We start from the raw sequence: 13,761 nt of genomic DNA on the forward strand, positions 1-13,761 counted from the left end.
GCCACCCAGAGTGGCTGGGGAAACCCAGCCAGATGGGCAGGGTATAAATAATAAAATTATTTATCATCATCATCATAATCATCATCTTTTTACAGTCACGCCACCTGAGGTCTTGTAAAGACATTATTGGTTCTTGTCCAAGGGTAATTCTTTAAATAAAATAATTTATCCTGTTTCTACATGATAAATACCAAGGTCTACACACTATTTCTTAGTGCAGACAATAAAATTTTCCTTACTATACTATAATGATGATTTGTATTTTGTTTAACCACCCCCCCCCCATTTTTTCAACTGCCCAACTAAGGTAGCCTTAAGAACTCTATGCCTTTTTCTAAAAAATAACAAACTAGCTGATATTGCTGGTGTTTATTACATGTGAGTGATACATTTATTGTTTTTTTAAAAAGAACCCAAGGGAACTGTCCTATCTCTTAACAATAGGTATATCTGTAAGCAACATTTTAATAAATGAACAGATCTGTATTTTCAAAGGTCACAAATATCTCTAAAAGTACAGACTACTACCTAAATTATACAAAATGTTTCATTTTCTTACCGTAGCATAGGAAGCTTACATCTGATAAGAAATTAAGTACTGTATTGCCAATATGTCAATTTTGAGGGAAAGGGTGACATTAACTGTCCACTTTTTTCCCTTGGCTTTCAAAACTTCCAGGAGTTGCTGTCATCAGTACTGTCCCTGTTAGCACCATCAAATCCACAAAAATGGTGATGAAGTTTGAGGTGTCACTGGAGCACAAGGCAGAGCGTGACAGGGTACCTGTGGCAGTAACCAGCAAAAAGACCCTGATGTTGGGAAAGATGGAGGGCACAAGGAGAAGGGGACGACAGAGGACGAGATGGTTGGACAGTGTTCTCGAAGCTACCAGCATGAGTTTGACCAAACTGCGGGAGGCAGTGGAAGAAAGGAGTGCCTGGCGTGCTCTGGTCCATGGAGTCACGAAGAGTCGGACACGACTAAACGACTAAACAACAACCACCATATTTTATACCAGCAAAAAAAATGCTTGCTACTTAGGCAGACTGGAATTTCAGCAGAGAAGCCACAGTGAAAGGCACCTGCATTCAGTCCCTTGTTGTTTTCTCCGAATTGTGAACTCTCAATATAAAACAACAGAACTCGAGATGGCCAGGATCAACACCTTGAAATTCCTCTGAATCTTGACTTCGCTACAAATATATATGTACATACTTTAAAAAAGGTCCTTGCTTATGAAAATAATTATAAAAGAAAATATTTAAGAGTACAGCGGTACCTTGGTTTAAGAACAGCTTAGTTTATGAACAACTTGGATGAAGAACGCTGCAAACCCGGAAGTAGGTGTTTTGGTTTGTGAACTTTGCCTTGGAAGCAGAACATGTTTTGCTTCCTGTTGAGTGTGTTCCATTTGTAAACTGAGTCCCCCGTGCTATGGGAAAGCACGCCTTGGTTTAAGAATGCTTTGGTTTAAGAACAAACTTCCGGAACGGATTAAGTTCGTAAACCAAGGTACTGTATACAGAACATACCCAACAGCCGTGTGTGTGTCACATTGGGTGCTTGCTGCGTTCTGGAGTCTTCGGCAACAGTAATTGAGCCTTCCTCCATGCTTGGGAACTCTGTCAAGTCACGGGTCCCACTGCTCTGACTAAGCCTTCTGCCCAAGGCTGTTGGCAGGTTGCTTGTGTCTATTTCTACATGAGGCTGGTACCATGTTTTCATTTCCTGAAAGTAAAATATGGGGGGGGGGAGAGAATAGAAAAATGAATGATTCTTCAAGGCAATTTTTAAAGAACCTATAATTTTCTCCAACAACATTTTTTTAGAGTGCATATGCATTAATAATAATAATAATAATTATTATTATTATTATTATTATTATTATTATTATTATTATTATTTATACCCCGTCCATCTGGCTGGGCTTCCCCAGCCACTCTGGGCGGCTTCCAACAAAATATTAAAATACAGTAATGCATCAAACATTAAAAGCTTCCCTAAACAGGGCTGCCTTCAGATGTCTTCTAAATGTCTGGTAGTTGTTGTTCTCTTTGACATCTGGTGGGAGGGCATTCCACAGGGCAGGTGCCACTACCAAGAAGGCCCTCTGCCTGGTTCCCTGTAACTTGGCTTCTCACAGTGAGGGAACCGCCAGAAGGCCCTTAGCGCTGGACCTCAGTGTCCTGGTAGAACGATCCGGGTAAAATATCTGATTGCTTATGCATCATAATACAGTGGTACCTCAGGTTACATACGCTTCAGGTTACAGACTCCGCTAACCCAGAAATAGTACCTCGGAACTTTGCTTCAGGATGAGAACAGAAATCGTGCTCCAGCAGCACGGCAGCAGCAGGAGGCCCCATTAGCTAAAGTGGTGATTCAGGTTAAGAACAGTTTCAGGTTAAGAACGGACCTCCGGAACGAATTAAGGACATAACCAGAGGTACCATTGTATATGAAAGAAAAGTTTCGAGGACTCCCTACTTCAGATGGCCCAGGTCTCTGCCTCTATCTGGAGTTCTGTTAGGACCTTTGCTTTTTGCCAATCCTTTTGGTTGGTTTAGAGAGCCAGTGTCTCCACCCCTCAGCCATGAAGAACACTGGGTGCCCTTGGGGTACTCACTGTCACCCAGCCTAACTTATTCCACAGGGATATGGTGATAACATGCACTACTGTGTGAATATTCTAACTGGATGAAAAAAAATATGGAAAAGATTGCAAAGTTACCTGATTAGCAGTAGATCTATGTCTGATTGCTTCTCCCAAGGAGATGCCACTGACATATGAAACCTGAGTCCCACTGCTGCTTTGGCTTAATAGCTCTTCTTTCGGACCTTGACGTGGTGGCGTTGTTGCAATAGGCTGAAACAAACAGATCTTTTTAATAATGATGGCTGGAGAAACTGGTATTTTGTCCTATTCTGTCCTGCAGGACCAATTAGATTATAAAGTTTTACGGATATTCAGCAATATTTTATATTGCTTGCTTAAGTCAGTGAGGCAAGAGTTGAATACTACGCTGGAACAATGAGTTAAACAGCAAAATCCAATTATCTGAATAGTCGCAGGAGCACCCAAAACATCTTTCAGTATCCGAAACTCAGTAAAACAATACTGCATGGCCATCTGTCATGGATGCTTTAGCTGAGATTCCTGCATTGCAGGGGGTTGGACTAGATGACCCTTGGATCCCTTTCAACTCTACATATTTTTATAATATGTGGATTCCTAGAATCGTATTTTCCAGGCATGAAGAAACAATGGATGTTTAACAAACATATTACTGAAGAGGCTGCCTTGTGAAAAGTTCCAGTTTTTCTCTGGCTTCTTAATCTCCTCATACCTTAGAAAGGATAGGATCAGTCCAATACATTTATCTTATACAAAATGCTTATTAACAGTATAGAAATTTATTTATGCATGCAACTACAGCTGCAGGAATGTTACTTGCCTAAAAATGGAAAGAAGTGGTAGTCCCAATGAGAGAAGAATAGATACAAAAACTTAGGGACTATGCAGAAATGGAAAAACTTACCGGAAGAATAAGAAATCAAGATAACAAACTTTTTATAAAAGAATGGAAATGGTTTATTGACTATTTACAGATAAATTGTAAACAGATAAAAACATTGGCAGGATCTCTTTCTCTGTCCATCTACCCAACTCAGCCCTTCCACCTGCATCCCAAAACTCATTTTCTTTCTGTCCCCCCCCCACTTGTTATCAGATGTTACAATTTCCCCTTTACCTTTGTGCCTACAAGCTGATGTAGTTTGGTAATTAAGCCAGCAAGCTTTTATTTTAAGAGTGAGGGTGTTGTTGTTGTAAAAAAAGAAAAGAAAGAACGTTAATGGTCTGACATATCCTGTGCACTAGACAAGGCCCTCACTCCACCTTCCCACCTTAATTCCAGTTTATTGAAGGAATTGAATAGGATGCATACACCACTCCTGGGCAAATCAAAAGTGGTGTGTGATGAAGCACGAACAATGAAGGCAATTAGTACTGGGTAAAACGCAAACGGTATTGATTTTAGATATGTTAAGCAGAGGTAATTATGTGGGTGTTCTGAATGATAATCAAACAAGATGAGTAAAGCAGACATTGCCTTCAAAGGGGTCCACAGAGAGCAGATGGAGACTAAAACAGAAGAGTAAATCCACAAGGGAGGGGGCCACATTTCTTTGGTTTCTTCCTAGTAGGGAGAAGAACCAAATGTAATAGCTGTATTCTGAACTGAGCCTGGACATTGTGATCGTACCACACTTCTGCTTTATGAATGCACTTGGCTCCATCGTTCTGCCCAGACACTGAGGTCCAACGTCGAGGGCCTTCTGGCGGTTCTCTCCCTGCAAGATGTGAGGTTACAGGGAACCAGGCAGAGGGCCTTCTTGGTAGTGGCACCTGCCTGTGGAACGCCCTCCTACCGGATGTCAAAGAGAAAAATAACTACCAAACTTTTAGAAGACATCTGAAGGCAGCCCTCTTTAGGGAAGCTTTTAATGTTTAATAGGTTATTGTATTACTAAAATAAGCTGCCCAGAGTGGCTGGGGAAACCCAGCCAGATGGGCAGGGTATAAATAATATTATTATTATTATTATTATTATTATTATTATTATTATTCCACCTGTTCGGTTCTAGGCTAAATTCAGATTGCTGGTTTCAATCCTTCACGTCCTTTTTTTGTTTGGGACCAGGGAACCTGAAAGATTCCTTGCCTCCGTACCTACCTGTCCGTACTAAAAGACCTGTCCATACTAAAAGACCTCTGGCCTGTGGGCCAATGTAGGCCTGCCATGGAAACCAAGCAAACTAGCACCTGTCTGTCTACCAGCTATTACCAGACAAGCGAGCTGTGATGGCAAAGAGTTCTTCCGATACTATGGCAGCACCGCAAAAAGGAAGAGAGTTCAAGAAACGGCGACAGCAATGGTAAAAAGGGAGGGACGGAGACCGTGACAGTTAGGAAAGGACTGCTACCTGTTTAAAAAATGGGACATCCAATTTCTATGAAAGGATCTGCTAACTGTGATTGGAAGGGTCCTTTACAATATTTGCTCCTCACACAGCCTGCTTTGCCTCCTGCTTCTTCGCACCAGCATCCCATCATATCCTTGAGCACCATATGCCAAACTGATTGATGCATACTGGAAACCCTATAAAAGAGATCTGGCAACCAGATAGAAGAGGAGATCCTTTTAAATTCCGAAACAGGAGACTAGGCTTCCCTTCGCCAGCATCTAATGCTGAGTACCTTACAGTGGTACCTCGGGTTACATACGCCTTGGGTTACATACGTTTCAGGTTACAGACTCTGCTATCCCAGAAATAGTACCTCGGGTTAAGAACTTTGCTTCAGGATGAGAACAGAAATCGTGCTCCGGCGGCGTAGCGGCAGCAGGAGGCCCCATTAGCTAAAGTGGTGCTTCAGGTTAAGAACAGTTTCAGGTTAAGAACGGACCTCCGGAACGAATTAAGTACTTAACCCGAGGTACCACTGTATATGAATTTAACTCACCCAACAGATCCACGGCATTTGGGGGGGGGGGGATGCCTTCACTTCAGAGCCAAGCAGTATATAGAGAATTCAGGACTTACCGTAGCTGTAACCGTCCTTGTCGGGAGAATGAATGGGGCCTGGGGCACCCAAGAGCAGTGAGATATTTCAAATATCTCAGCACAGGAATGAAGACCCAGCAAGCACCAACACGGCAAGGCCTCCCCCCCACCCCCCAACTGCCAGGTGGGGGGGGGGGAGCCAAGCCCTGTCTAAGCCTCAGCTATACTGCTGTCATAAAGACTGAGACCTTTGTGAGATTCGGTTGTCTGCCTCACCCTGACAACTTTCACAAATTATCACATCATGTTATATCCTGATACAGACTGAGGGGAAGCCTCCATGCCGAACCAAATACACAAAGGTTGCTAGTTGATCCCAAAGAGCCTCCTACTCATTCAGGCTGCTTTCCTCCTTTTATTACTAGAATTCACTTATTAATTGCCTTCTACACACATAAGATAGTTAGAAGCACTTAAAAACACAAATACAACAAATACATTTAGAACAGAACTACAGTAAAACCCTGGGGAGCGATATATACACAAGGCATATGCTACCATCATGAATGAAGATACTATAATTCAAATCTGTACGGTTACACACGGCAAGCACACAGATTAAGTATTAACAATAATTCTTTGGAGGTGTCTAAAGGAATGGATGCCCGTAATGAACACCAAATAGAATATTTCATATCTCAAAAGAAAGTTAATTAACTAGAGGCTCAAAAACTGCCACATTAGTAACTGGAAGAAGCTGACAGCAACAATACATTCATATGACTAGTTGCCAAAGAAAGTGGGGAGGGATGAGGAAATGAAAGAGCAATGCAGAAGGAATACAAATATCCAAGAAGTTACACCATTGGGTGCAGAAACTCTAAAAAAAAATATTTACTTTGGTAGCAGCCAGAAAAACAAACAGGAACAAATAGACTTATAACTTCAAATTAATGAAACTGGAATAATCCCTCTCCAGGGATGTGCATGTAATTAAGCTAAGGGAAGAAAACCTTGTCAGATTTTGAAAGTGCAAGAATTAGTTCTCTTCACTAAAATATATTTTTTTTGGGGGGGGAGGAGCCACTGACAGCTATGAACTAAGCTCATTTCATCACAGCTGTATCGATCAATGTGCAAGGCAGAAAAACTCTCAAGTATCTGCTGTATTTAAGAAAACTAAAAGAACAACCAATGATTTCAGGCTAGGCAAATAATAGATAACCAGACTAGAGTCTACTGTAAACAGTGAAGATGTGAAACCATCAACCTAAACTGGAATAAATGTTAAGACCCATGTATGTTGTCCCTAGGGAAATGCTGTCCCTAAAGAAATGGATCATTCAAGCAGTAAACACAGAGCTGAGAGAAAATAAATAAGGAACCTAGGAAGCTGTCTCATACAGATCAAGCCAGTGGTCCATCTAGGTCAGTATTCTTGACACCAACTATCAGCGTCACTCCAAGGTTTCGGAAAAGAAGCCGGCACAGTCCTACCAGGAGAGATGCCTGGGACCTTTTGCATGTAACAGCTCAGCGTTAAAAGTAGAAATCGTTACACAGGAGACAACCAAGAGGAGGATGAGAAATTCTCGATAGTTTTACAGCCACAAACATTCAGAAAATTGCATGTCATGAATAAAGGAAGGAAACATGCATGCTAGGGAAAGAAAATGTGCCTGTTGGCTTGTTCACTCCCCTTGTTCTTTTCGAAGACTTTGGGGAAGCATGTACTACAGTTTAGCAGACAAGGAATGAACAGTAGGGCTGGGCAATATATCATCCAAACCTGGTTTGAAGTGCATATCACGATATTGGTTTCATAATGTTTGATCTGGCAATATCGTGAACCATAGTGGGTGGGTGGGTGTGCGTGCGTGCGTTATGCCAAAATCACAATGCAGGGAAAACCACGAAGCCAGACCATGCCTCTACATAAAGGTAAAGGTACCCCCTGACTGTTAGGTCCAGTCATGGACGACTCGAGTCAGCGTTTGTCCACAGACAGCTTCCGGGTCATGTGGCCAGAATGACTAAGCCGCTTCTGACAAACCAGAGCAGCGCACGGAAACACTGTTTACCTTCCCGCCAGAGCGGTACCTATTTATCTACTTGCACTTGACGTGCTTTCGAACTGCTAGGTGGGCAGGAGCTGGGACCGAACATGGGGAGCTCACTCCGTCGTGGGGATTCGAACTGCCAACCTTGCAATCGGCAAGCCCTAGGCTCTCTGGTTTAGACCACAGCGCCACCTGCGTCCCTATGCCTCTACGTAGTTCCACCCTTATTACAGACATTGTGATCTATCGGTATATCACAATGTTTAGCTGGTGTTATACAGTATTGCAATGCTGGAAACCAGACATTGCCCAGCCCTAGAGAACAGCCCAAAACTTAATTTCAGAGGGGGAAATGGCTCTGATGGTCTAAACTTAACATCATACACAACCAAAAGCAGGTTTTAACACCGCAGCTACCTGCGAACTTTCATGCACGGAGATTCAGAAGAACCAACAATCTTACAGAGGGTTTGAAACGACACGAAACTTTAGCTAATTGTAACTGGAAGCAAAAGCTTCTGCATTCCTGCAGGGTGTCTAGCCTTGCTCCCATTACAATAAACAACAGTTTATAATGAGGTCTGAATGCAGCCAATGTAATACAACCAGCAGAGTTTATCATGTGTGGCACAATCCACCTGTCCCCTCAGAATTAGCTAACTCCTAATTGGAGTGGAAACAGAAAGCAAAGGACGCGTACTGTGCAATGAGCACCTCTGCTGATCAGTTCCTGACTGGGATATTTTGACAGGTCACAAAACCTTGTTGCCAAGAAATATAAAGTATTCGCTCTAGCTGCTTAAGCAAAGGAGTTGTGCAGTATGCCAGGATTATTCAGGTTTCCCAGAACTCTGATACTTGCGTTGTCTGCCGCACAGAAGTTGAAGGGAGGGTTGTACCAGCACAGCAGAACACAGTGTTAGAAACAGATATATAACCTAATCGCCAAATGGCACAATGGAATGTTCAAGCACCTTGGCATTATCTTTATTAATTTCATTTCTATAGCGCTTTATATTTTAAAGGAAAAAAATATCCAAAAATCTCATTTCAAGCAGGTAAAATGGTGGGCATCGCTCCTGCCTGTCTTGCCAACAATTTTATTAGCTGAGAATAAAAAAGTTCTTTCAGGCCGGTGAAGTCTTCGATATAGCATTAAAGCTTGCATACTATTTCAGCAACACTCACAGGTCAACCCTGCTTATTCAACAGGATCTAGACAGAGGCAAGTGGAAGGAAGACAGACACTCTAGTCTCCTTCTAGTCTCTCTAAGAAGTACAAAACTAATGATATACCCTGGAGTGTAGAGACGGGTTGGGAACAAATATAAATCACACTATTTATTTGATTAAAACTATGAATTAACTGCAAGAGATGGAGTTTTAAAGGGTCTTGATTTGACTCACAGGTAGGAAGTAACCCATCCTAGGTACAAATAGCAGGAATTTGTATTATTTAAATTTGAAGGATGTATCACCCATCCCTAGGTTCACTAGAGTCCGAATTGATTTTCTGTGCTTGAAAACTGGCAGTGAATGTCAAGCCTCTCTTAGGCTCTGATAATTACATGTTATGCTTAATTTTAAAAAATCAAGAACGGCTGCGAACATCGACGGCTGAAGATACTAATTTACACCCCAAACATAAACATGTCTAATTGGACTTCAGTAGGGACTTGCTTCAGAACAAACATGCTCAAACCAGGATGCCTGTAGAAGCAATGTTTTCACTTAACCATGAGTAAGTTAGGTGACAACCATCCACAGCTACCCCACAAAAACATGGGGCAAAAGGCTGCATCCACTCTACCCTCCCACTAGAATGCCACTAAAATTACTATATGCCACAACAGAGCTCACACATCCATAATACTAGTTCACTATGGTTCTCCGTGGTTTAGAACAGGGTTTCCCAAAGTTGGGTCTCCAGCTGTTTTTGGACTACAACTCCCATGATTCCCCAGCTGGCAGGAGCAGTGGTAGGGGATGATGGGAACTGTAGCTCAAAAACAGCTGGAGACCCAAGTTTGGGAAACCCTGGTTTAGAGGATCCTCCTAGCCTAGACAAATACATATTTTGACTTCCAGAAATTAAAGTCACAGGCATCCACAAAGCAGTGGCAAACAGATCTGAAAACTTTACCCCATCACAGTTCCAGATGATACTTCACACCTCCTTCCTCCTAGCATAGGGACAAACCAAGGAGTGGCCAACTTTGCATTACACCCAAACCAGCAACATGTGGTTTGTTTCTAAAAAGCTACAAGTACAATTCTAAGCCAGCTGCTCCATGGTTTGCTGGGCAGGAAGGGAGAACTGTTACTTCCGAATGTGGCCAGTGTAAAATAAAACTAATTTTCATATTATTTTTTGAAAACACACAGGCCCATATGCAGGTCTGAAAATTCACAGCGTAATAAAAATAGTACATATTTATTTACAAGGAAAGTATCTGCTCAACAAGACCTCAAAAGGTCACAGCTGGCGTGCCTTGCTTTTGAAAAAGGGCAAGTGATTCCCTTCCTACATTTCTGTTTCCATTATAAAATGCCCTGGGAATTTTCACTGGAGAACAATTATAGCAAATAATAAAATAAACTTCACTCCGGCACACTGTAAGCAGTTTACCTGCAAATCCCACATCCCCTGCTAAACTCCTAGTGTCGTTCCTTCAATTATGAAAGCAACAATGCAAATTAAGATTACTGCAATGGGCTGTATGTGGGGCTACCCTTGAGGATGATCGGCAGGCTGCTGTTGGTGCAGAGATCAAAACCCAGGATGCCTGAAGGCAGCATAACTACTTGCACTGGCCGCCAATCTGCGGTGAGGCCAATTATGAGATTTTGGCAAGAAGATATAAGGCCCTATGCAGCTCAGGACTACATTACTTCAGAGACCAACTTATCCTTCATATATGGTAGGTCACTAAATTCCGCAGGACAGATTCTCCCTTAAGTCCCTAAAATATCAGAAGCCCATGCCGCAGCAACTCTAAGCAGGGCCTTCAGTTTGGCTGCCCCTGTTCTGTTAAGCCACTTCCGACATCAGGAGGAGGCGGGGTTGCGGGCTCACGCCCCCAACACGCGCACGGAGGCTGGTTTCCAGCCCCGCGCGATCCGGGGAATCCTCAGGCCTCGCGGCCCAGGGATCTCCCTCTTTGGTCCGTGCAGCTGTTGTGGTTTCCCACCCACCCGCCCTTTAAGGCTTCCCTTCTGACCTTGCTATGGACCTCGGTTGGTCGCCGTTAAGGGGCCTGGTAGGAATTTTTTCCACTTGGCAAATTGGCACTGGCCATTTGGTTTTTCGCCGACCTCATAGCAAATCGTCACAACTCCTTTGGTTTTGGCGGTTAGGCATTGGTAGGGGTATTTTTATGTAGATGTGTTGGGGGGAAGGAGCACCATCACCTCCCCCAAATATTGAAGGATAGTCCGGTAAAGGATTCCGGGGGGCGTTGCCTCGTCCGAAGCCTATAGAGTCCAGGGCCTAAAGCGCGCCCCCGATCGGTGACCCCGGGGGAGTACCTAGTTGATGTAGATCAGCAGGGCTCCCCCTGCTGGTGTTAACCCTTCCTGGTTTTCAAGCAAACAGGCTGAAGCAGAATAGTCTGATAGGACCGATGCCTAAGCCAATACTGCTCTTACCTGTAACCAATAAAGTTGTGGCCCATTTTAGCCCATTAACCTTAAATAATTGTGTCCTGTCTCTTTATTCCTACTGGGGGGGAGGCGGGAACTCGCCACACAAAACAACATTCCTATAGAGCTACAAGAAGAACCTACTCTTAATGATTAAATACAAATCCCAAGATTAATTTATCACTGATATAAGATAATTTTGGTATGACTGGATGTTACCAGCGGAAAGACTTATTAAAAGCAAACTTTACCCACTTTGGAAGAATGGCAGATGAAGATGATGGACTATATGGGATTGGCAGAAATGACTGGCAGAATCCGGGACCAGGGAGAAGAGGCGGTGGAAGAAGATTGGAAGAAATTTAAAGACTATCTACAGAAATATTGCAAAATTAATGAATGTTAGAATGATGTTGGATAGAAATTAAGTGGTTTCCAGCTGTAATGCTATAAGAATATGGAAGAAGGGTATAAATAGGTAAAAAAAAAAATAACTAAAATGGTGTTGGATTGGAAATAAGTAGTATTAGTAACAAAGTTAATAAGAATATGCAAAAATGAATTGATAATGGATGAAAATACTGAGTTATAAAATGTCAAGATATAGAGATAAGATAAATGAAAGAGGGTAAGGATTTGCTGATTTGATTATTTAAATGGGAATACAAGAAGGGGAGGTGTGAGGAAGTCAAAGAAACAAGCAAATGAGTTTTAAATTATGAAAAAGAATTGTTTTTAATTTTTTGTATCTTTTTTTGTGTGTGTTTATTCTTTTTTTCTTGTTTTTTTATTATGTGTTTCTGCATCTGTTTTTTTTGTAAAATCTTACTAAATATTTCTTTAAAAAAAAAGCAAACTTAACTTTTAACAAATCTAACCAAGGGCATGCAAATGCACTGTATTAATGAGAACTCCTACACTGAATGCCAGGTGAAGGAAATGTGCCATATCTAAAGTCATAAACCTGTGCAACAAAAACAGCAGCCAACTTATTGTAGGTATTAGACAGTTTGCATAAAAGGTTATAAACCCAAGATAAAACATACAATCCTTATAAATCAGAGCTTTCCAAACTGTGTGTCGCGACACCTTAGTGTGTCAGCTGCAACGGTTAGGTGTATCAAGCGAAAGCTCTTATAAGGCGTTAGCTTAACCTCCAGTTTGCTAGTAAAACTGAATTACTGCGTGGCGAAATGACGCGTGTCTAAAAAGTGTGTCACCGACATGAAAAGTTTGGAAAGCTCTGATATAAACCAAGAGAGGTAGAGATTTGCGGGGGGCGGACAAGATGCTCCCTGCTCCACACTGTGGACTAGCACCATGGGAAACACATGGGGAGGGGTCCTGCAAGTTCAAATTGTGCGCAGACACACACACATCATTTATAACTTTTTGTTTTAATATAGGGGGATAGGATTTCCCTTTCTGATGCATTTCCACACATGCAAGCACAAAAAACCCCATTGTATTATGAATGGGGGGGCAGTGAAGTGCCCTTAAAAGAAGCCCCCAACTGAAACCCCTCACCCCCTAATTAAAGCCCCACCCCCAATTAAAGCCCCCATTAAAGCTCCCTCAATAATAATAATAATAATGGTAATATTTGTAATATTATTATTAATATTATTATTAATATTAATATTATATTAATCTGGCTGGGTTTCCCCAGCCACATTAAAGCCCCTCACCCCAATTAAATTCCCCCACCCCAAATAAAGCCCCCACCCCAATTAAATCCCCTCACCCCCAATTAAAGGCCCTCACCCCCAATTAAATGCCCCCAATTAAATCCCCTCATCCCCAATTAAAGTCCTCACCCCCCAATTAAATCCCCTCACCCCCCAATTAAGGCCCCCACCCCCCAATTAAGGCCCCCCACCCTTCCAATTAAAGCCCACCCCCTTATACTCACGGGAACTTGGCCCTCCTCCTTCTCAGACCCCTCCATGGCTGTGGGGAGTTGAAGGGTGGGGGGCGCTAGTAACGGCAACAGTGGGGGGGGGCTGGCTCAAAGCTCCGCCCCTTTCAGTGCCCCCCGCCCTCTTTTCTCGCTCCCGCTCCCGAGCGAGCCTCCCGAGTCGAGGAGAAGCGCGCATGCGCATGCGCCCGCGGGGCCGCTCTCTTCCCGCTCGCTCGTTGTTAGGGACTCGCTCTAAGGAGGGCGGGAGGGGGCGGGGGCGGGGCTTCCTCCCGCCCGACGCCGGCGCGAGCGAAGGAGGGAGCCGCTGGAGAGAAAGCGAAGGTGCGCGCGCAAGCGACGGGGCGGGCAAAAGGCTGAACGTCCGTCCTAGGTCCAGGAGCCAATGGGCTGGACGGCTCCGAGCGTGCCTAGCTCCCATTGGGCCAGGGGCTTCGCGAAAGAGGGCGGAGACTCCAGCTGCGTGGCCGTGCGCGCTCTCAGGCGGGAAAGTGGGGGGGCGAGCAGAGTCTGAAAGACCCGGATGACAACATTCCCTACTAGCCCCCTGACTGCCTCTGAACATGGAGGCTCCA

At 43.4% G+C, this 13,761-nt stretch overlaps 1 protein-coding gene across 5 annotated transcripts in view; it reads right to left on the minus strand.

Moving 5' to 3' along the window:
• ALMS1 (ALMS1 centrosome and basal body associated protein) overlaps nt 1-13,483 on the minus strand; it is a 74,710-nt gene extending 61,227 nt beyond the window's left edge. For 2 of the 5 annotated variants that reach the window (XR_014552291.1, XM_083631525.1), the window contains exons 1-3: nt 13,181-13,417; nt 2,733-2,867; nt 1,534-1,729 (exon numbers count right to left, since the gene is read on the minus strand). Coding sequence is in view for 4 of the 5 variants with exons in the window: in XM_083631525.1 (XP_083487651.1) it covers nt 1,534-1,729; nt 2,733-2,867; nt 13,181-13,216 (367 nt within the window). In the remaining variant the exon portion in view is untranslated. Of the gene's footprint in view, nt 1-1,533; nt 1,730-2,732; nt 2,868-5,605; nt 5,787-13,180 lie in introns of those variants that run through there. The other 3 variants (XM_083631527.1, XM_083631526.1, XM_083631528.1) reach the window with 3 other exon arrangements.
• Between the last annotated feature and the right edge of the window lie 278 nt (nt 13,484-13,761).

The sequence above is a fragment of the Podarcis filfolensis genome (genome assembly GCF_964270895.1).
Source record: "Podarcis filfolensis genome assembly, chromosome: 9".
In the NCBI taxonomy this organism is placed as follows: Eukaryota; Metazoa; Chordata; class Lepidosauria; order Squamata; family Lacertidae; genus Podarcis; species Podarcis filfolensis.